This window comes from Dipodomys spectabilis, unplaced genomic scaffold, assembly GCF_019054845.1.
Source record: "Dipodomys spectabilis isolate Male_0828 unplaced genomic scaffold, ASM1905484v1 ptg000176l, whole genome shotgun sequence".
Classification (NCBI taxonomy): Eukaryota; Metazoa; Chordata; class Mammalia; order Rodentia; family Heteromyidae; genus Dipodomys; species Dipodomys spectabilis.
The window spans coordinates 2,146,426-2,169,640 of record NW_024870853.1 but is presented as its reverse complement, the minus strand read 5'-3'; the positions used below and the strand labels follow the sequence as shown (position 1 = coordinate 2,169,640).

At 42.1% G+C, this 23,215-nt stretch overlaps 1 protein-coding gene across 6 annotated transcripts in view; it reads left to right on the top strand.

Moving 5' to 3' along the window:
• Positions 1–23,215, top strand: part of Taf1 (TATA-box binding protein associated factor 1) — a 105,557-nt gene that overhangs the window by 261 nt on the left and 82,081 nt on the right. For 5 of the 6 annotated variants that reach the window (XM_042694846.1, XM_042694847.1, XM_042694844.1 and 2 more), the window contains exons 2-16: positions 768–882; positions 1,342–1,458; positions 3,596–3,715; positions 5,197–5,438; positions 7,928–8,146; positions 8,565–8,783; positions 9,793–10,000; positions 14,367–14,543; positions 15,132–15,259; positions 15,352–15,459; positions 15,584–15,757; positions 16,186–16,359; positions 16,596–16,700; positions 22,352–22,552; positions 22,920–23,061. In XM_042694846.1, coding sequence (XP_042550780.1) covers positions 768–882; positions 1,342–1,458; positions 3,596–3,715; positions 5,197–5,438; positions 7,928–8,146; positions 8,565–8,783; positions 9,793–10,000; positions 14,367–14,543; positions 15,132–15,259; positions 15,352–15,459; positions 15,584–15,757; positions 16,186–16,359; positions 16,596–16,700; positions 22,352–22,552; positions 22,920–23,061 — 2,449 coding nt within the window. The remainder of the gene's footprint in view (positions 1–767; positions 883–1,341; positions 1,459–3,595; positions 3,716–5,196; positions 5,439–7,927; positions 8,147–8,564; positions 8,784–9,792; positions 10,001–14,366; positions 14,544–15,131; positions 15,260–15,351; positions 15,460–15,583; positions 15,758–16,185; positions 16,360–16,595; positions 16,701–22,351; positions 22,553–22,919; positions 23,062–23,215) is intronic. The other variant, XM_042694845.1, reaches the window with a different exon arrangement.

Sequence of the window (23,215 nt, the reverse complement as noted above, 5' to 3'; positions counted from 1 at the left end):
CATGTCCCCTTGCTAGGAGGGAGTCGAGGATTCCATCCTCATACTCTTGGGGAGTAAAGTCAGTAGAGCTCGGATCTGGCAAGGATGGGGAGAAAAGAGAAAATTCGTGAAATGCCGAAGATTAGGGACACGGAGATGGGTGGCTTTTGAGAGAAACTTTGTTCCGCCCCATATCATAGCGAAAAAAATAGTTGAGCCTATTGAAGTTTTATTTCGGTGTGCGCGTGACACACACACACACACACACTCACACACACACACACTCACACACACACACACCGGTCCTACACACACACACACACACACACACACACCGGTCCTACACACACACACACACACACACACACACACACACACACACACACACACACACACACACACACACACACACACACACACACACGTCCTGGGACTTGAACTCAAGAGTCTGGGTGTTGTCCCAGAGTTTTTGCTCAAGGCTGGCACTCTACCACTTGAGTCATGGCTTCACTTTTGGCTTTTTTGGTGATTAATTGGAGAGTAGTCTCATGGACTTTTCTGCCCAGACTGGCTTCAGACCGCTGTCCTTAGATCTCAGCCTCCTGAGTAGCTAGAATTACAGGCAAGAGCCACCGGCTCCGGCTCTCGCATTAAGATTTAATTGTTACTTTTGAAATTGTCACTTGGATCATAGTTTACTTTTTTTACTTTGGTGCTCACATTTTATTGTTTTTCTCTCTAGTTCCCTTTCCTAGTTGTTGCTTTTGACTCTAGCATTGATTTTTCAGGAGTGTAAGAAGCACCTAGCAGGCCTGGGTGCTTTGGGTCTAGGCAGCCTGATCACTGAACTCACTGCCAATGAAGAATTGACTGGAACGGATGGTGCCTTGGTAAATGATGAAGGTAAAGTCTGGGTCATGGGCAGTAAGTTATGGGAGAAGGCCACCCACTTTCTGTACATGAACCTTTTTTTGTTTGTGCCGGCTTTGGGGCTTGAACTCAGGACCTGGACACTGACTCTTAACATTTTTGCTGAGGGCAAATGTGTCTGGCTTTTTTCTGGTTCATTGGAGTTAAGAGTCTCACGGCACTGTAGGGGATAGTTTCAAACTGTGATTCTCAGGTCTCAGGCTCCTGAGTAGCTAGCATTAGAGGCCTGAACTACCAGTTCCTGGCTATACATGTACTATTTAAAATGGCTTGGTAAATAGCCCACACTGGCCTCTAGGATATGATCCTTCTATCTCAGCCTCTAGTGCTGGAGTTACAGGTGTGTCCAGCTGTACATGTACTTTTAAGTGTGAATTATCTGCAAGGCTACATTGTTTTCTCTTTCTTGGGTTCTCTCCTTGTTACTTACAGGCTGGATTAGGAGTACAGAAGATGCTGTGGACTATTCAGATATCAATGAGGTAGCAGAAGATGAAAGCCGAAGATACCAGCAGACAATGGGAAGCTTGAAGCCTCTTTGCCACACAGGTGATTCTTTGATATTATAGGTTGAACATTTGACCCATTTTCTTGGTATAAACTCTGTGTTATGCTCCATTTTAGTGTCTGCTTTGTGCCGTTGTTCCTGTTCTCTGTGCCTTTATTTTTCCCTTTGTCATTTCAGTTCCAAGTAGCAGCTATCCTCTTGTGTTTTAGTCCTCCCCCCCGACTCCTGCATATTCGGGCTTTTTTTCCCCCCATACTGTTTATTTCCAAATCCTTGGCTAATAAATAAGTGTAACAATGCTTTTTAAAAAAATTTTTTTAAAAATTTTTTTGAGTCCGGTCGTGGGCCTGAACTCTGGGCCTGGGCACTGTCCCTCAGCTCTTCAGCTCAAGGCTGGCACTCTACCACTTGAGCCACAGTGCCACTTCTGGCTTTTTTCTTTTTGCTTATGTGGTGCTGAGGAATCGAACCCAGGGCCTCATGCATGCAAGGCAAGTTCTCTACCACTGAGCCACCTTCCCAGCCCGTAACAATGCTTTTCTTATCACTTTGTATTTAAGTAAAATATAGGTTTTATGGCACTGTTGTCAGATTTTTTTCAAACTAAAGATTGAAACACACTCAGGTCTTTACCCTCTAAGAATTGATAGTTCAAATAGCATTAACTGTGCATTTTCATGTATAAATGAATACCTGTGCTTTGGGTTCAAATCACTCTCTCACTTGAAGCCAGGTGCTGGTAGCTCATGCCTGTAATCCTAGCTACTCAGGAAGTTGATGTCTGAGGATCACTGTTTGAAGCCAGCCTGGCAGGAGAAAGTGCTTCATACTCTTATTTCCAATTAATCACCAAGAAGCTGGAAGTGTTGCTGTGGCTCAAATGGCAGAGTGCTAGTCTTGAGTAAAAAAAACTCCGGGACAGTGCCCGGCCCTAAGTTCAAGCCCCAGAATAGGCACAAAGAAAAATAAATTGTAGAAAGAAGACTGAAAAGGTCAAAGACTTCGAAGATGAGAAGATCTAGGTTCTCTATTTTGTTTGGTTACTAGAGTTTGAACTCAGGAACTTAGGCTTGCTAGGTAGCCTTTCTATTACCTGATCCCAGCCTATTTATTTGTTTGTTTATGCCAGTCCTGGGGCTTGAACTCAGGGCCTGGGCACTGTCCCTGAGCTTTTTTTGTTCAAGGCTAGCACTCTACCACTTGAATCACAGCATCACTTCTTGTTTTTTCTGTTTATGTGGTACTGAGGAATCAAAGTGAGGGCTCCATACATGCTAAGCAAGCACTCTACCCCTAAGCTCCATTCCCAGCCTTATTTTTATTTGTAAAATATTTATCAGTGTTTAGAGTTGATCCCAGGGCTTTATACATGTTAGGTAAATAAATGCTTTACCATTGAACCACAGCTCCAGTCCCTAAATCCAGTTTTATGGGAAACGGTCAGAAAAAGAATATATTCAATTCAATTATGAAAGTGAGCAGAGCAGAAATGAAAGAGAAAAAACTAATATGATTAGGAAAAAGAACAAAAGGGTTCAGACTGCTCTTAGATGGGCTCTATTATTCTATATAAGTATTTGGCTCTACCATGATATCTGATTGCAGAAGCTATGTCCGTATTCCTAAAGGACATGTGTAGTACTTCCAATTATTATTTTTTTTTGGGGGGGGAGGGTCCGGTCGTGGGGCCTGAACTCTGGACCTGGGTGCTGTCCCTTAGCTCTTCAGCTCAAGGCTAGCTCTTTACCACTTGAGCCACAGAGCCACTTACAGCTTTTTTCTTTTGCTTATGTGGTGCTGAGGAATCGAACCCAGGGCCTCATGGATGCAAGTCAAGCGCTCTACCGCTGAGCCACCTTCCCAGCCCCTGTACTTCCAATTATTAAGAGGTAGAGACAAAGGGTGAACAAATGCAGCAGTGGTACTCACCAGGCACCATGTTAAAAATGAACTTCACAACTTCTGAGTGGGGATGGGAGGGAAAAACAGAGAGAGAGTGAGGGAAGGGATGACATTTGCCAAAAAGAAATGTCTTTACCTGTCTTATGTACCTGTAAGCCCTCTGTACATCCCCTTTAAAATAACAATTTTAAAAACTTAAAAAAAGAGATAGATGAAGCTCAAGGCTATTTTATAACATTCTGGATATTGACCAGACCAACTTCTATATTTTATTAGACTATGATGAAGATGACTATGATGCTGATTGTGAAGACATTGATTGCAAGCTAATGCCTCCCCCACCTCCACCCCCAGGACCAATAAAGAAAGATAAAGACCAGGATGCTATTAGCGATGGTAAGTAGAGACTGTCTATTTTTGTCTAGGGAGCAAGTTTTCATTTGTAAGTCCAGACTTTTGGCATGCACATAATGAGTTATTTAAAAGCAATTAAGTTGCTAGAAAAGGATGACACTTATAGAAATGATTCATGTATTCTGAAATAATTGATTTAAAACATTTGTCCAAGTCGGGCGCCGGTGGCTCATGCCTGTAATCCTAGCTACTCAGGATGCTGAGATCTGAGGATCATGGTTCAAAGCCAGCCCAGGCTGGAAAGACCATGAGACTCCTATCTCCAATAAACCACTAGAAAACCGGAAGTGGCGCTGTAGCTCAATTGGTAGAGCGCTCGCCTTGAGCTGAAGAGCTGAGGGACATTGCCCAGGCCCAGAGTTCAAGCCCCATGACCGACAAAAAACAAAAAAAAATTTGTCCACTCTTAAAATACTCAAGAAGTAGTAGTGTAGGTGAGTGGTACTCAGATTTGGCACCCATCAGAATTATCTTGACTCTTTAAAAAATACTACCTATTATCAGAGCAGTTAAGGGACTGAGGTATGAGGATTGTGAGTTTGAGGCGAGTCTGGTCTACATATATAGCAAGTGCAGGACCACCTGGAGTGAGAACCCTGTCTCAAATCAAAAAAAGCTGTAAACCATAAAACACATCTGACTCTCCTGTATTGTGTGATTCAAATGATTTAGGGTGGAGCCCAATAATTTTTTTAAAGGTGTTCTCTAAAATTTCTGATATAACTAATCTGGAAATTGGTATTTGGAAACTAAAAAAGACACTCTAAAACACATTATATGTAAATATATATTATATATATTATATATATATATATACACACATATAAAATCACTGCATATTCAGAAATTTCAAAGGGTGGTTATCAGTGATCATCTCACTGTTCTTATCCCTATACCAGTAATAACCCTCTTATAGGCCAGAATATTGAGGAACAGTTCTTTGGTCTCCTGTATTTTGAGGCTTAGGTTAACCTGAATTACTCCTTTTAGAGTTTTGAATTATTTCCTTTTTTGGTCTTCAGGGTAAATATCACTATAAACCTTGTATATAGATCTTGTTTTATGCTAAATAAGCTTACTGTTATCCTGTGGGCTTAATTCTCCAAAATGTTTGTGATCCTTGAACTGGACATGATAAGGTCTGACTGATACCAAGTATTCTATAATTTTTCTGTTGGTCACAACAGTGGACACACTATTTGTCAATTATGGAAAGTAGTAAATGTAGTAATAGTGTTTGTTTTCTCTTATCACAACCCTAGGGTACCAAGTAAAAGGTGAGTTGGAGATGATGGGAAATAATGAATTGGATAAGTTTTCTGGGTTGCATATTAGTAATCTGGGTGCTTGGGACTATATCCCCTGCCAGTAAGCTGTACATAGAGCCTAGAGTATTCAATGGCTGACATGGAGGAAATATACTTACAGTTACATGCCACAGGAATTTCTCTTCCTTATTGCAGTGTCTGAAGATGGAGAAGGCATCATCTTGCCCTCCATCATTGCCCCTTCCTCTTTGGCCTCAGAGAAAGTGGACTTCAGTAGTTCCTCTGACTCAGAATCTGAGATGGGACCTCAAGAAGTAGCACAGGCAGAATGTGAGGATGGAAAGCTGACTCTACCATTGGCGGGGATTATGCAGCATGATGCCACAAAGCTGTTGCCAAGTGTCACAGAACTTTTTCCTGAATTTCGGCCTGGAAAGGTACTTTCTTTTTTTTTTTTTTTGCCAGTCCTGGGGCTTGAACTCAGGGCCTGGGCACTGTCCCTGAGCTCTTCAGCTCAAGGTGAGTACTCTGCTACTTGAGCCATAGCACCACTTCTGGCTTTTTCTTTATATGTGGTACTGAGTAATTGAACCTAGGGCTTCATGAATGCTAGGTAAACATTCTGCCACTAAGCTACAATCCCAGCCCCTATCTAAAAACTTTTTTTTTTTTTTGTCAGTCGTGGGCCTGAACTCTGGGCCTGGGTGCTGTCCCTCAGCTCTTCAGCTCATGGCTAGTGCTCTACCGCTTGAGCCATCGCACCACTTCCCACTTTTTCTGCTTATGTGGTGCTGAGGGATCAATCGAACCCAAGGCCTCATGCATGCAAGACAAGCACTCTACCACTGAGCCACCTGCCCAGCCCAAGAACTCTCTTTATTATTTTATTTATTTTGTCGGTCATGGGGCTTGAACTCTGGTCCTAGGTGCTGTCCCTCAGCTCTTCAACTCAAGGTGAGCGCTCTACCCCTTGAGCTACATTGCCACTTCAAGAACTCTCTTTTTTTAATTAGTCATACCACTTGAGCCACAGTACCACTTCCAGTTTTCTGGTGGTTTATTGGAGATAAGAAGCTCATGGACTTCCCTTCCTGGGTTGGCTTTGAACTGTGATATTCAGATCTCAGCCTCCTGAGTTATTAGGATTGCACTCTTGAGCCACTGATGCCCGGCTTCTAAAAACTCTTAATGAAGCTGTGTGCCAGTGCTCATGTCTATGTTCCTAGCTGCTCACAAAGTTGAAATCCAGAGAATCATGATTTGAGGCTAGGTGAGCAAAAAAAACAAAAAACAAAAAACAGCTCACAATACTTCCATCTTCAAAATAACTGGCAAAAATGCTGGGCTAGAGGTATGGTTTTACTGGTAGAATGCCAGCTGTGTGCTGAGAGCCAAGTGAGTATTAGTACTCTTAGTTCAAACCCTGATCGTGGGGAGAAAAGTTTTTAATGTGATATTAGTTTGTTTTTTGTTTTTTGGTCAGTTATGGGGCTTGAATTCAGTGCCCCGGTGCTGTCTCTGAGCTTTTTTTACTCAAGTCTAGAGCTCTACCACTTTGAGTCACAGCACCACTTAAGGTTTTCTGGTGGTTTATTGGAGATAAGAGTCTCACCATCTTTCCTGCCCTGGGTTGGCTTTGACCTGTGATCTTCAGATCTCAGCCTCCTGAGTAGCTAGGACGACAGGCGTGAGCTACCAGTGCCCTGGATCCGTAAGACTCTTATCTCCAACTAACCACCAGAAATGGTAAGAGGCACTGTGGCTCAAGTGGTAGAGCACTAGCCTTGAACTGAAGACCTGAGGGACAGCACCCAGGCCCAGAGTTCAAGCTCTATGACTGGAAAAAAAAAAGACTAGTGTTCTACCACTTGAGCTATAGCTGTACTTTCAGGTTTTTTTGCTGCTTAATTGAAGATAAGTCTCACAGAGTTTCTTGCTTGTGTTGGCTTTGAACCTTGATCCTCATATCTCAGCCTGAGTAGCTAGTATTATGGTATTAGCCACCAGCACCCAGCCTTATGTAGTTTTGGTTTTTTTTTGTCAGTTGTGTGGGCTGAACTCTGGGCCTGAGTGCTGTCCCTCAGCTCAAGGCTCAAGGCTAGCACCCTACCACTTGAGCCACAGTGCCATTTCTGGCTTTTTCTGCTTATGTAGTGCTGAGGAATCGAACCCAGGGCCTCATGCATGCAAGGCAAGCGCTCTACCACTGAGCCACCTTCCCAGCCCTGTTTTTTAAGTTTTTAATAAAAACTACATAAGGGGGCTGGGAGTTGACTCAGTGGTACAGTGCTTGCCTCGCATACATGAGGCCCTGGGTTCGATTCCTCAGCACCACCTAAGCAAAAAGAAAAAAGCCAGAAGTAGCGCTGTGGCTCAAGTGGTAGAGCGCTAGCCTTGAGCTGAAGAGCTGAGGGACAATGCCCAGGCCCAGAGTTCAGGCCCCACGACCGGTCCCCCCCCCCCCCCAAAAAAAAAAAAAACAAAAAAACAAAATAAAAAACTTAAAAAACAGTTCAAATTACTAAAGTTTGCTCACTTCCATGGTATTTTTTTTTTTTTTTGTCCGTCATGGGGCTTGAACTCTGGGCCTTGGCACTGTCCCTCAGTTCTTCAGCTCAAGGCTAGCACTCTACTACTTGAGCCACAGCACCACTTCTGGTTTTCTGGTGTTTTATTATAGATAAGAGTCTCACAGACTTTCCTGCCTGGGCTGAGTTTGAACTGTGATCCTCAGATCTCAGCCTTCTTAGTAGCTAGTATTATAGTGTGAGCCACTGGTGCCTGGCCATGGTAACTGTTACAAATCTGAATACTTGATTCCTCCCCTTACAATTGACTAGATCCTATTAGAGAATTTCAGACCTGAATGGGACTATATTCATATCCAACATTGATTACTAACATAGTAATGTATCCTGTTTTCTAGGTATTACGCTTCTTACGTCTTTTTGGACCAGGGAAAAATATTCCATCTGTTTGGCGGAGTGCTCGGAGAAAGAGAAAGAAGAAGCACCGTGAACTGATACAGGAAGAGCAGATCCCTGAGGTGGAGTCCTCAGTAGAAGTAGAAATGAGCCAGAAATCTTTGTGGAACTATGACTATGCTCCACCACCACCTCCAGAGCAGTGTCTTTCTGATGATGAAGTAAGCAAAAACACAGACGTTGGATTATAAAGCCTACAAGAGGAAAACATAGAGTTGGAAATAACACCTTACAGGCAGAGTTCTATGCTAATTATTGAGTAATTCTGAGTTAAATCCAGTAGCTTCCCCTTTCTCATTGTAATTGACAAGTATTTGATAGGGAATTGAAGTGAGGCATGAGGGTGGTACAGATATTGGTACACTACTAAATAGTAATTGATTCACCACTACATGTAAATGATAAATGTGCTTTAATATTTCTGCATTTTTTACATCATAACCCCAGGTGAAGATTCTTGTTCAAGAATCATCCTAGTGTCCCATCTAATTCACATTCCAGTTGTTAAATTGTTAATTTCTTATAACCATAGGACATCTGGGATATGGAAATATTTCTCATTCTACTTCTTTGCTACAGATCACAATGATGGCTCCTGTTGAGTCGAAGTTTTCCCAGTTAACTGGAGATACAGATAAAGTGATGGATACAAAACCAAGAGTGGCTGAGTGGCGTTATGGGCCTGCTCGACTGTGGTATGACATGCTGGGTGTCCCTGAAGATGGCAGTGGGTTTGATTATGGCTTCAAACTGAGAAAGAATGAGCATGAACCTGTGATAAAATGCAGGATGATGGAGGTAAGCAGCTTTGATATATAAGAAAGAATTCTATGTGTTCACAGCACTGACTTTTTTTTTTTGGGTCCAGTCATGGAGCCTGAACTCTGGGCCAGGGCATTGTCCCTCAGCTCTTCAGCTCAAGGCTAACTCTCTACCACTTGAGCCACAGTGCCACTTCCGGCTTTTTTCTTTTTGCTTATGTGGTGCTGAGGAATGGAACCCAGGGCCTCATGCATGCAAGGCAAGCGCTCTACCACTGAGCCATCTTCCCAGCCCCTAGCACTGACATTTTTTTTTTTGGTCTGGTCCTGGGGCCTGAACTCTGGGCCTGGGTGTTGTCCCTCAGCTCTTCAGCTCAAGGCTAGCACTCTACCACTTGAGCCACAGTGCCACCTCCGGCTTTTTTCTTTTTGCTTATGTGGTGCTGAGGAATCGAACCCAGGGCCTCAGGCATGCAAGGCAAGCGCTCTACCACTGAGCCACCTTCCCAGCCCAGCACTGACATTTTTATTAATGTTTTCAGTTATAAAAATCCTGGGTCAGGTTGCTTTGATGCGAAATTTAGGTGTTTAAGCCTTTGCTTAGTACAGTACAGTAAATCACCTTGATCCTATAAGGATCTTGTTTATCAATTGAGTGCTGTTTTATACTAGGAAAAGGAGAAGAGGCAGCTAATATTCCATTATCAGTTAGTTCTCACAAGCACCACTTTTTGGTTGATGGGCCATGTTAGGGCTTGAATTTAGGTCCTTTAGCTTTTTTTTTTTTTTTCTGTCGGTCATGAGCCACTTTCTGAGCCCTCCTTGTGCTTTTCCTAGGTAGGTACTCTACCCCCTGAGTAAGACCTGCAGCCCAAAGTTTTTGTTTTTCTTTTTTCAGTGTTAGGGATCAAACTCAAGCCCTCACCTATGCTGGGCCCTACATTCTCAGCCCTAAAATAATACATTAGATAATGTTTCATGAATCTGATTAGGGATTTATGTCGGGACTTTGGCTAGTGACCCATGAAGGATTTGTTGTTCTTTAGGATTTAAAAAAGCTTGAAGAAAGCAATGGAATTGATCTTCTGGCTGATGAAAATTTTTTGATGGTGACTCAACTGCATTGGGAAGATGATATCATCTGGGATGGGGAGGATGTCAAACATAAAGAGACAAAACCTCAGCGGGCAAGCTTGGCAGGATGGCTTCCTTCAAGTATGACAAGAAATGCCATGGCTTACAATGTTCAGCAAGGTATGTTCTTGTGCCATTTATATCTAGCATACCACTTTTTTTTTTTTTGGTTGATCGTGGGGCTTGAACTCTGGGCTTGGGCACTGTCCCTGTGCTCTTCAGCTCAAGGCAAGCACTCTACTGCTTGAGCCACAGTGTCACTTCCGGTTTTCTAGTGGTTTATTGGAGATAAGAGTCTCACTGACTTTCCTACCCTGGCTGGCTTTCAACCACGATCCTCAGATCTCAGCCTCCTGAGTAGCTAGGATTACAGGTGTGAGCTACTGGGTGCCCAGCTTTAGCATACCACTTTTTATCTCAGTTATATTAAATAATTTTTTAACTGTATTTTTTTTGTCTTTTCTTTTTTGGTTCTGGAGATCGAACCCAGGACATTGCACTTGCTAGGCAAGTGCTTTGCCACTGAGCTACATCCCAGCCCCATATACTAAATAATTTTAGCTGTGATCTTTTGGCGTGTAGAGATAGTGAAGTATCTTGGGATCTGAACTCTGATTCTTAGTTTATAATCTTTTTCCCTCTTAATAGTTAGGACGGGTCCTGGCTTCTTAAAATGTAAAAGCCTTTTTTGTTTTTGGTCCTGGAGTTTGAACTCAACGTGTGAATGCTTTCCCTGAGCTTTGTTGCTAAAGGCTACTACTCTACCACTAGAGCCATAGCTCTACTTCTGGCTTTTTGGTGGTTCATTGGAGACAAAAATCTCACTGGCTCTCATACCCAGGCTAGCTTTGAATCCCAATCCTCAGATCTCAGTTGAAAGCCATGTTGAAGTTAATGATGTCTGAACTATAACAATACTCATCTTCCTGCCATATTTTTGTTTCCAAAGCACCTTCATCTTTATAATTCTAAAGTTTGCTTTTCTTCTTAAGTTAAAAGAAGTTAGCTTAAAAAAAAAAGTATGGGCTGGGAAGGTGGCTCAGTGGTAGAGTGCTTGCCTTGCATGCATGAGGCCCTGGGTTCGATTCCTCAGCAGCACATAAGCAGAAAAAAAAAGCCAGAAGTGGCACTGTGGCTCAAGTGGTAGAGTGCTAGCATTGAGCTGAAGAGCTGAGGGACAGCACCCAGGCCCAGAGTTCAGGCCCCACGACCGGACCTCCCTCCCCCCCAAAAAAAGTATGCCATGCTTAATGTAGAACAGCTTGACAGTAGAGTACAATTTTCTAAAAGAAAATCACTAGCCATCCATTACGAATTACTGACTTTTTTTTGGTTGGTCAAGAGTCTTGAACTCTGGGCCTGGGCTGTCCCTCAGCTCTTCAGCTTAAGGCTACCACTCTACCGCTTGAGTCTACCACTTGAGCTACAGTGCCACTTCCGGTTTGCTGAGTGGTTTATTAGAGATAAGAGTCTCAGGGCTGGGAAGGTGGCTCAGTGGTTAGAGTGCTTGCCTTGCACGCATGAGACCCTGGGTTTGGCTCCTTAACACCACATAAACAGAAAAAGCCGGAAGTGGTGCTGTGACTCAAGTGGTAGAGTGCTAGCCTTGAGCTGAAGAGCTGAGGGACAGCACCCAGACCAAGTTCAGGCCCCACAACCAACCCCCACCCCCCCAAAAAAAAAAAGTCTCAAGGACTTTCCTGTCTTGGCTGGCTTTGAACCACGAGCCTCCTGAGTAGCTAGGATTACAGGCATGAGCCAACCGTCGCCTGGCCCCCTAGTTCATTTTTATCTTTTTTTTTTTTTTGGGTCCGTTCGTGGGGCCTGAACTCTGGGCCTGGGCGCTGTCCCTCAGCTCTTCAGCTCAAGGCTAGCACTCGACCACTTGAGCCACAGCGCCACTTCCAGCTTTTTTCTTTTTGCTTATGTGGTGCTGAGGAATCGAATCCAGGGCCTCATGCATGCAAGGCAAGTGCTCTACCACTGAGCCACCTTCCCAGCCCTCCTAGTTCATTTTTATATGCAATGTTATATTAGTGTCATTTTTTTTTTTTTGTCAGTCATGGGGCTTGAATTCAGGACCTGGCCATTCTCCCTGAGCTATTTTGCTCAAGGCTAGCTAGCATTCTACAATTGAACCACAATGTCACTTCCAGTTTTCTGGTGGCTAATTAAAGATACGAGTCTCACGGACTTTCCTGCCTGGTCTGGCTTTGAACTGTAGTCCTCATATCTCAGCCTCCTGAGTAGCTAGGATTACAGATATGAGCTATCAGTGCCCAGCTATACTGTCTTTTACACTTAGATACTTTTCTATGTTATTTTCAAAGTTCTTACCAAAATGTCTAATGACATAGGAAGCATATAAAATTAGAAGAATAGAAGATATGAAACAAAAAGCATATTTGATGTCTCATAAAAATGGGAAAAAAACCCACAGGGATGCTAGAGTTTCTTTTTTTCTTTTTCTTTTTGGCCAGTCCTGGGCTTGAACTCAGGGCCTGGGCACTGTCCCTGCACTTCTTTTTGCTCAAGGCTAGCCACTCTACCACTTGAGCCACAGTGCCACTTACAGCTTTTTCTGTTTATGTAGTACTGAGGAATTGAACCCAGGGCATTATGCATGCTAGGCAAGCAACTCTACCACTAAGCCACATTACCAGCCCAATGCTAGGATTTCTCTCTCTCTCTTTCTTTCTTTCTTTCTCTCTTTCTCTCTCTCTCTCTCTCTCTCTCTCTCTCTTTTCTTTTCTTTCTTTTTGGGTCTGGTCGTGGGGCCAGAGCACTCTGGGCCTGGGCACTGTCCCTCAGCTCAAGGCTAGCACTCAACCACTTGAGCCACAGCGCCACTTCCGGCTTTATTTTTTCTACTTATCTGGTGCTGAGGAATCAAACCCAGGGCCTCATGCATGCAAAGCAAGCGCTCTACCACTGAATCACCTTCCCAGCCCAATGCTAGGATTTCTAAATGAAATTAAAAACAAAATGACAGTAAAAATGGAAAAGAGCTGGCTCTATAAATAGAAAACTGCATAAGAGATAGTATATTAAGAGTTTACAATGGATATTTTCAGTTTGTAAGGTTATATTACAGACAGCTTCAATTCTTAAAAATTATACATATCGGCATTCCTCACAATTTTTTTCAGTTAACCTACATTGCTTCTGTAATTTTGATTTAGAAAAAAACTCAAGGTGTCTAAATTTTCTTTGGAAACAGAATTTTATTATGCCTTGAACTCTTTGTCCTTTTATTGAAGCATCCTAAGTGCTGGGATGATAAACTTTCAGTATTATGGGCAGAATGTCTCAAAATGTCTAGCTCTCAAAATGCCTGCTAAAATTGTCTATTATAGTGTGTGTATGCGTGCGTGCACGCAGTTGTGCACGCATGTGCACATATGTGCATGTGCCAAACTGTGTCTTGAAGTTAGGGCCTTAGTTTTTCTTGCTTGGCTTTTTCTTTTTTCTTTTCTTTTTTTTTTTTGGGGTCAGTTGTGGGGCTTGAACTCTGGGCCTGGGCACTGTCCCTCAGCTCTTTAGCTCAAGGCGAGTGCTCTACCACTTGAGCGACAGCGCCACTTCCGGTTTTCTAGTGTTTTATTGGAGATGAGAGTCTCACAGACTTTCCTGCCTGGGCTGGCTTTGAACCATGATCCTCAGATCTCAGCCTCCTGAGTAGCTAGGATTACAGGCGTGAGCCACCGGCGCCTGGCATTTGGCTTTTTCATTCAAGGCTGACACTGTGCCACACCTTCCCTTCTGGATTATTTTTGGTGGTTAATTGGGGATAAGTTTCACAGACTTCTCTGCCTAGGCTGGTTTTGAACCATGATCTAAAGTGCTCAGCCTCCTAAGAAGCTAGGATTATAGACATGAGCCACCTACCAGTGCTTGGGTTACAATGTCTTTTATGTGTACATGTGATACTTGCATTTGCATTCACCGTTATGCAAGTGGGTATTGCCCATGGTAGCAAGTGTGCCATCTCAGCCTCCTAGGATTAGGGGAAGACAGGCAGAAGCTGAAATAAAAATATTAGCAGCTACTCTTTATTGAGTTTTTAAAAAATCAACATTGGAGGTTAAACATAGGGCTTTGTTCTTGCTAGATAGGTGCCCCACCATTTGAGCCATGCCTGAAACTTCAGCCCATATCTGAACCATTTTTTTCCAGTCCTGGGGCTTGAACTCGGGATTGGGCACGGCCCCTGAGCTTCTCTTGCTCAGGGCTAGCTCTCTACCACTTGAACCACAGCGCTACTTCCAGCCTTTTCTGTTTATGTGGTACTGAAGAATTGAACCTAGGACTTCATGCATGCTAGGCAAGCACTCTACCACTAAGCTGCATTCCTAGCCTCTGAAACATTTTTTTAAAAAACAATTATATTGTATCTGGTAGTTGCTAGAGTTATGATTGTAAGGGGCATAAATGCTTTTCTATTTCTTTCTCCTCTTTTTAGTACTTTTTACTTTGTTTTGTCTAGGTTTTACAGCTACTTTGGATGATGACAAACCTTGGTATTCCATTTTTCCCATTGACAATGAGGATTTGGTATATGGACGCTGGGAAGATAATATCATTTGGGATGCTCAAGCTATGCCCTGCTTGTTGGAACCTCCTGTTTTGACTCTTGATCCCAATGATGAGAATCTTATTTTAGGTATGTCACTGGCAGAGGCCAGTGTTCATTGTCCATCTTTGAAAGGTCTGCTGATGAAGTCAAAGAGCAAGAAGAAATCACAAAAGTTGGAAAAGGTCAAAATTAGAAACTACTCAATAACACTTTGAGAGAGCAGGGTTGTTGATGTCATTTTCCAGTATTTTGTTTGTTTGTTTTTTTTTGGGGTCCGGTCATGGGGCCTGAACTCTGGGCCTGGGCACTGTCCCTCAGCTCTTCAGCTCAAGGCTAGTGCTCTACCACTTGAGCCACAGCGCCACTTCCGGCTTTTTTCTTTTTGCTTATGTGGTGCTGAGGAATCGAACCCAGGGCCTCAGGCATGCAAGGCAAGCGTTTTACCACTGAGCCACCTTCCCAGCCCCTTTCCAGTATTTCTATTCTCAAAGAAAACTCATGTAGGAATATTGAAAGTAGCACCTTTAACATGTCAAGCACATTCTTTTATCACCTTGAATTATGGACTAGAAGTGTTCTGGGTGTGAGATCTAGTTAAGAACTGGAAAAATGCCAGTGGAAAAAAATGTAGATATTCAGGAATCCAATTCCAGAGTCTTTTATATTTCATTTCAGAAATTCCTGATGAGAAGGAAGAAGCCACTTCTAATTCTCCCTCCAAAGAAAGTAAGAAAGAATCATCTCTGAAGAAGAGTCGAATCCTCTTGGGGAAAACGGGAGTTATTAAGGAGGAACCACAACAGGTACGTGAGGACAAAAGGGACTTGGTGTTTATAAGAACAAAGACAATGAGGAAGGTAGTCTGACTTAGGTTTGTTTGATGATTTATCATTAGAACATGTCTCAACCAGAAGTAAAAGATCCATGGAATCTCTCAAATGATGAGTATTACTACCCCAAACAACAAGGCCTTCGAGGGACTTTTGGAGGGAATATTATCCAGGTACAAATTCCATTTTTTCTGTTGTGGTAATGGGGAACCTGCTGCTTTGCTCTGATGTAAAATATGGGGAAATCTCACCTGGAATGATTCATTCATATTCTGAATCTTCTATGACCTCTTTTAGCATTCAATTCCTGCTGTGGAATTACGGCAGCCCTTCTTTCCTACCCACATGGGACCCATCAAACTCCGACAGTTCCATCGTCCACCACTGAAGAAGTATTCCTTTGGGGCACTATCTCAGCCAGGCCCCCATGCAGTTCAGCCTTTACTAAAGCACATCAAAAAGAAAGCCAAGGTATGGTTGACCCATGGATAGAAATATTGTTATAAAAAAATGTTATAGAGGAAATAATTCTGGGTATTAACTTGTTTTAGAAAATTATTTTCTCGTGTGATAGAATGCTGTTTTGGTTATTTAGGAGAGTGTCTTTATTAGAACATGCATATAAAAATACCTTAAAGATAATGTGTCATAATGACTGCAACTTTTAAAAATGTTCAACTAAAACCTATAGAAAGATAATTATAGATAAATTTGGGAAAATATTAATCTCTAGATAGAAGGATAATAGGTATTCATGTTTTCAGCTTTACTAAAGTTAGAAAATTTTCACAGTGAAATTCAAAAATAAGATAAAGTATTTTTGATACTTGAATTAGATTGTCATCAGTGTGTATATTGTCCTGTCAGGAACTAGACTGTGTTTTCTTTGTCTTTCACAGATGAGAGAACAAGAGAGACAAGCTTCGGGTGGTGGAGAAATGTTTTTTATGCGCACACCTCAGGACCTTACAGGCAAAGATGGAGACCTTATTCTTGCAGAATACAGTGAGGAAAATGGGCCCTTAATGATGCAAGTTGGCATGGCGACCAAGATAAAAAACTATTACAAACGAGTGAGTCTGTGCTAAAAAAATCTTTGTTGTTAATATAGCTGAAGATATTTAACAATAATCTATGAACATGTATTTTATCTTTATATAGTTTATATATTTTTATCTTAATATTAGCGAATGCCATGCTTATGGAACATTACACATATATATGTGTATATATATAAATAAATAAATATATGTATATGTATATATTAATGTGTTGATTATAGTAACTGAGTTTGCTGTTTGTCTCATAGAAACCTGGAAAAGATCCTGGAGCTCCAGATTGTAAATATGGGGAAACTGTTTACTGCCATACATCACCTTTTCTGGGCTCTCTCCATCCTGGCCAGTTACTACAGGTGATGAATTCTTTTCTATTTTTACTCTCTCCTAAGGAATTTGATAGAAAGAAACTGACTTTGACAGAGAGAACTGACTTCAGCTGATTAAGATACTACTCATATATCAAATATGGACGAAATCATAATGCAAAATTATTTTTCTTGAAACTGGTTTCTAGTTATGTTATATACTTAGGGTAAATACAATTTTTGAATACATAGGGATAAGCTCAGTAATATCTGGATGGTTTAGGAAGTCAACCTGGGATGAATAATGTAATATAGTTTATGAATATTTTAAATTCTTTTTTTTTTTTGGTCGTGGGGCTTGAACTCTGGGCTTGGGGAATATTTTAAATTCTATATGTGAAATTGATATATTTTGGTTACTGGAGATGCTGCTTGGTAATAGAGGGCTTGTCTGCTATGTGTGAGGGCCTGAGTTCTGTTTCTAGCATTGCAAAATAAATGGAAAAATTTGTTCACAATTAGTTGTGATCAATGTGTTTTCCTACCATAGTGAAGTGTTTCCTTTTTCTTCTTTGTTTGAATGGGTATAGAGAGCCACTCTGTTGAAGCTTGTGCATCTTTGTTTTATGGGTCTTGGGTCTTGAACTCAGGACCTGAACACTATCCCTAAACTTCTGTGTTCAAGGCTAGTGTTCTACCACTGGATCCACAGCTCCACTTCTGGCTTTTTTAGTAGCTTATTGGAGATAAGAGTCTCATGAACTTCCCTTCGTGGTTGGATTTGAGCCAGGATCCTCAGATTTCAGCCTCCTCACCTAGGATTACAGGCATGAGCCACTGGTACCTGGCAGCTTGTGTATCTTTTTTTGGGGGGGGCCGGTCGTGGGGCCTAAACTCTGGGCCTGGGCACTGTCCCTCAGCTCTTCAGCTCAAGGCTAGCGCTCTACCACTTGAGCCACAGCTCTACTTTTGGCTTTTTCTGCTTATGTGGTGCTGAGGAATTGAACCCAGGGCCTCATGCATGCAAGGCAAGCACTCTACCACTGAACCACCTTGTGTTTCTTTAAGGGGAAATACAGAGGTCCACAAATGGCTTGAGGAAATCTGTAGCACTACCCTACTTTATTTTTTCTCCCATTTATCTTGGCCATTTGTAGCCATTTCCTTTATTCTTGTTGTAGTTAGTTTATTCTACCATTATTATTGTTTATTCTTCTAAAGCATTTTATCTGAGACTGACCTTGAACCATTATTGTCTGGAGCTCTGTCTCCTGCATATCTAGAGTTAGAGATGTGAACCACTGTGTCCAGCCAAAGTCCTTTTTTTGTTGTTGTTGTTGTTGTTGTTGGTTGAGGGACTTGAACTCTGAGTCTGGGCATTGTCCTTCAGCTCTTCAACTCAATGCAAATGTCTACCATTTGAGCCACAGTGCTACTTTTGGTTTTCTGGTGATTAAGTGGAGATAAGAGTCTCATGGGCTTTAATGTCCAAGCTCGCTTTGAACCTTGATCCTCAGATCTCAGCCTCTTTAGTAGCTAGGATTAAAAATATGAGCCACCAGCACCTGGCTTAGTTTTGTGCTTTTTTTTGGTCAGTTCTGGGGCTTGAACTCTGGGCCTGAGCGCTGTCCCTCAGCTCTTCAACTCAAGGCAAGTGCTTTACCACTTGAGCTACATACAGCGCCACTTCCATTTTTTTGTGGTGGTTTATTGGAGATAAGAGTTTCACGGACTTTCCTGCCCCAGCTGGCTTTGAACCACGATCCTCAGATCTCAGCCTCCTGAGTAGCTAGGATTATAGGCATGAGCCACTGGCACCCAGCAGTTTTGTGCTTTTTAAATTTTCTTTCTAGTCCTGGGCCTTGAACTCAGGGCCTGGGCACTGTCCCTAAGCTTCTTTTGTTCAAGGCTAGTTCCCCCCCACTTTTTTTTTCAAATTCTTTATTGTGATTAAGTGATTACATAATTCCCCAAATTTCGCAGTATTGTGGGATAGTGATGCTTAGTTAAAGTCACAGACACATTCTAACTTTCATGGGGCAAATTGTCTATTGTGGTCTATAACATTTATGAGTTCTATGAGCTTTGCAATATGGTTATTTCTTCCACATTGGGTGATATGTACATTTTTTTGTTTTGTATAGCATCAGCTGTTCCCTCTTTCCTACTTGTTCCCTCCCTCCCATCGCTGCCATTGAGTTGCTTAGTTCATTTTGATCAATGTCCAGTGCAGCTGATGGTTCCCACTGTTGTGTGTTTTCTCCTGATTTCCTCTAGTTCTGTGTCGTCCTCCTAGTTTCCCTCTGGTGTGCACATATATTCCATATATGTGATCAGCAGCATGGGGTTATTTAGTAGTGATTTGACCAGATGAGTAGAAGTCCTTTGTTTCTTAAGTCTTGTTAATTTTGTCATAATCATCTTACATTTTGGATTTACCATCCACTTATCAGGGAGACCATGTGCCCTTTGTCTCTTTGCTCTTGGCTTACCTCGCTCAACATGATTTCTTCTAGCTCCATCCATTTACCTGCAAATGCCATTATTTTGTCCTTTCTGATGGCTGCATAATATTCCATTGTGTATAGATACCACAATTTTTGGATCCATTCATCTGTGGTGGGGCATCTGGGTTGTTTCCATATCCTGGCTATTGTGAACAGTGCTGCAATAAACATGGAGGTGCATGTGTCCTTGTATCCTGGTTCCTGTTGTTCAAGATAGATGCCTAGGAGTGGTATGGCTGGGTCATAAGGGAGGTCAATATTTAGCTTTCTGAGGACCCTCCAGACTGCTTTCCAAAGTGGTTGTATAAGTGTACATTCCCACCAGCAATGTAATAGGGTTCCTCTTTCTCTGCATCCCCTCCAGCATTTGTCGTTGGCTGACTTGAGGATGTGGGCCATTCTGACTGGGGTAAGGTGGTATCTCAGGGTTGTCTTTATCTCTTCTTCTAAAAAGTCTCTCTTTAGTTCCCTTGCCCATTTAGTAATTGGTTTGTTAGGTTTGGGAGGGATTAGTTTCTTGAGTTCCCTTTATATACTGGATATTAACCCCTTATCTGATATATTGCTGGTAAATATTTTTTTCCCAGTTAGTTGGTTATCTTTCTACCTTGGTTGCTATAACTTTAGCTGTGCAGAAACTTTTTATTTATCCCATTTGTCAAGTCTCTCTCCAATTTGTTGTGACCCTGGAACTCTGTTCAGGAAGTTCCTACCTGTACCTATAAGTTCAAGTGTCTCTCTTACTCTGTCCTGCAGTAGTTTCAGAGATTCAGGTTTGATGTTAAGGTCTTTAATCCATTTTGAGTTGATGTTGGTGCATGGTGATAGTCTGGGGTCCACTTTTAGTCTTCTGCATGTGGCCTCCCAGTTTTCCCAGCACCAGTAGTTGAAGAGGTGGTGTTTCTTCCATTGTATGTCTTTGGCTCCCAGGCATGTGGTTTTATTTCTGGATCTTCTATTCCATTGGTCTTTGGATCTGTTTTTGTGCCAGTACCATGCTGTCTTTGTTATTATGGCTCTATAATAGAGTCCGGCATCGAGATCCCTTTTTTCTCTTTTTTGCCTAGAATTATTTTGGCTATTCTAGGTCTTTTGTTGTTCCATATGAATTTTTGGACTGTTTTCTGTATTTCAGAAATGTATGTCATTGGGATTTTAATAGGAATTGCATTGAATTTGTGTATTAATTTTGGCAGTATTGCCATTTTTACTATATTAAGTCTGCCTATCCAAGAGCATGGAAGGTCTTTCCATTTCCTGGTGTCTTCTGTAATTTCTTTCTTTAAGTTTGTATAGCTTTTGTTAAATAGTTCTTTTACATTTTTGGTTAGGTTAATTCCTAAGTATTGTATTTTTTTGGGGGGGTTATTGTGAATGGGGTTGCTTCCTTTATTTCCCTCTCTGCTTGTACATTGTTAGTGTACAGGAAGGTGACTGATTTTTGTGGGTTGATTTTGTATCCTGCTACTTTGCTGAAATGATTAAATTTCTAAGAGTTTGGGGAACGAGTTTTTGGGATCATGAAGGTATAGTATCATGTCATCTGCAAAAAGGGATAGTTTAACTTCTTTCCCTATGCGGATCCCTTTAATGTCTTTTTCTTGCCTTATTGCCCTGGCTAAGGGTTCCAGGACTATATTGAAGAGGAGTAGAAACAGTGGGCATCCTTGCCTTGTTCCTGATTTGAGGAGAATTGATTATAGTTTTTCCCCCATTAAGTATAATATTGGCTATTGTTTTGTCGTCTATGGCTTTTATTTTATTTTATTTTTGTCTGTTGTGGGGCTTGACCTCTGGGCTTGGGCACTGTCCCTACGCTCTTCAGCTCAAGGCTAGCACTCTACCACTTGAGCCACAGCGTCACTTCAGGTTTTCTGGTAGTTTATTGGAGATAAGAGTCTCACAGACTTTCATGCCCTCATGCCCGGACTGGCTTTGAGCTGGCTTTGAACCGCTATCCTCAGATCTCAGCCTCCTGAGTAGCTAGGATTATAGGCGTGAGCCACCAGCTCACAAGGGTCTGGACTTTTCTGCCCAGGCTGACTTTAAACCTTGATCCTATGGATCTTCGCCTCCTGAGTAACTTGGATTACAGGCATGAACCATTAGCATCTGTCTCACTTTTTTATTTTTATTTTTATTTATTTTTATTTTTTTTTGGGTCCGGTCGTGGGGCCTGAATTCTGGGCCTGGGCGCTGTCCCTCAGCTCTTCAGCTCAAGGCTAGCGTTCTACCACTTGAGCCACAGCGCCACTTCCGGCTTTTTTCTTTTTGCTTATGTGGTGCCGAGGAATCGAACCCAGGGCCTCGAGCATGCAAGGCAAGCGCTCTACCACTGAGCCACCTTCCCAGCCCTCACTTTTTTATTTTTTAAAGTTTTTTTGTTGATACTCTTAATAGACATTGGGTAAAAATATCTAACCTTACTTGGTATTCTATATGCTTATTTATTTTATTGAATAGACTTTAGATCAAGGGTGGGAATTCTTTGTTTTGGAAAGGGCCCTTTGGATACTTAGAATATCATTCATGGGGGCTGGGAATGTGGCTTAGTGGTAGAGTGCTTGCCTAGCATGCATGAAGTCCTTGGTTCAATTCCTCAGTACCACATAAACAGAAAAAGCCAGAAGTGATGCTGTGGCTCAAGTGGCAGAGTGCTAGCCTTGAGCAAAAGGAGCTCAGGTACAGTGCCCAGGTCCTTTGTTTAAGCCCCGGGACTGGCCAACAAAAAAAAAGAACATCATTCATGGGTCATCCAAAATTATCAATACAGGCAGTTAGCAAGAAACAGACAAGAAGCATGGGTATCTGTCCCACCATGTACCAAATGATTTCTTGGGCCTTATATCCCCCTACCTTAGATAATCTAATGAAGGTAAGAAAGCAAGTTGGGCACTGGTGGCTCACTATTGTAATCCTAGCTACTCAGGAGGCTGAGATCTGAAGATTGTAGTTCAAAGCCAGCCAGAGCTGGAAAGTTACTATGAAACTCTTAGCTCTAATTAACCACTAGAAAATCTGAAGTGGTGCTGTAGCTCAGCGTGGTAGAGTGCTAACCTTGAGCAAAAGTGCTCAGGAACATGCCCAGGCCCTGAGTTCAAGCCCCATGACCGACAAAAAAAAGCTTGATTTCCTTCTTACTACTTTATTAATTTCCTAGATTAATATAATTTTTGTGTTTTTATTTGTTAGGCTTTTGAGAACAACCTTTTTCGTGCTCCAATTTATCTGCATAAGATGCCAGAAACTGACTTCTTGATCATTCGAACAAGACAGAGTTACTATATTCGGGAACTGGTGGATATTTTTGTGGTTGGCCAGCAGTGTCCCTTGTTTGAAGTTCCTGGGCCCAACTCAAAAAGGGCCAATACACATATTCGAGACTTTCTACAGGTAAGAATGGAGGAATAAGATGCACATAAAAAGTGTGTGTGAAGGGGACTTGGAATGTAGCTCAGTGGTAGAATGCTTGCCTAGCATACATAAACCCCTGGGTTTGATTCCTCAGTACCACATAAACAGAAACAGCTGCAAATGGCGCTGTGGCTCAAGAAGTAGAATGCTAGCCTTGAGCAAAAGAAGCTCAGGGACAGTACCTAGGCCCTGAGTTCAAGCCCTAGGACCAACAAAGAAAAATGTGTGTGTGGGTTCCAAGGAATGTTAGGAAAGATGAGACCTAATCAGAGTTGACCAGGAGAAAGGAGCCTTGACGAGAACTTCTACTCTTTACCTGATAACATACATTTGTTTTATTGGGCAGGTTTTTATTTATCGCCTCTTTTGGAAGAGTAAAGATCGGCCACGGCGAATCCGAATGGAGGATATAAAAAAAGCCTTTCCTTCCCATTCAGAAAGCAGCATCAGAAAGAGGCTAAAGCTTTGTGCTGACTTCAAACGCACAGGTTATCAATGTGGCTACTTTTTTATCTTCTAATTTTTTCCTAATTCCAAAGATTTACAATGATTTTCAGTTAAGCAATAAACATGTATCTAGTAAAATAGGAAATATTGGCTGTCAGCATGGCTGGGAAGGTGGCTTTGCATGCTTTGCATGCA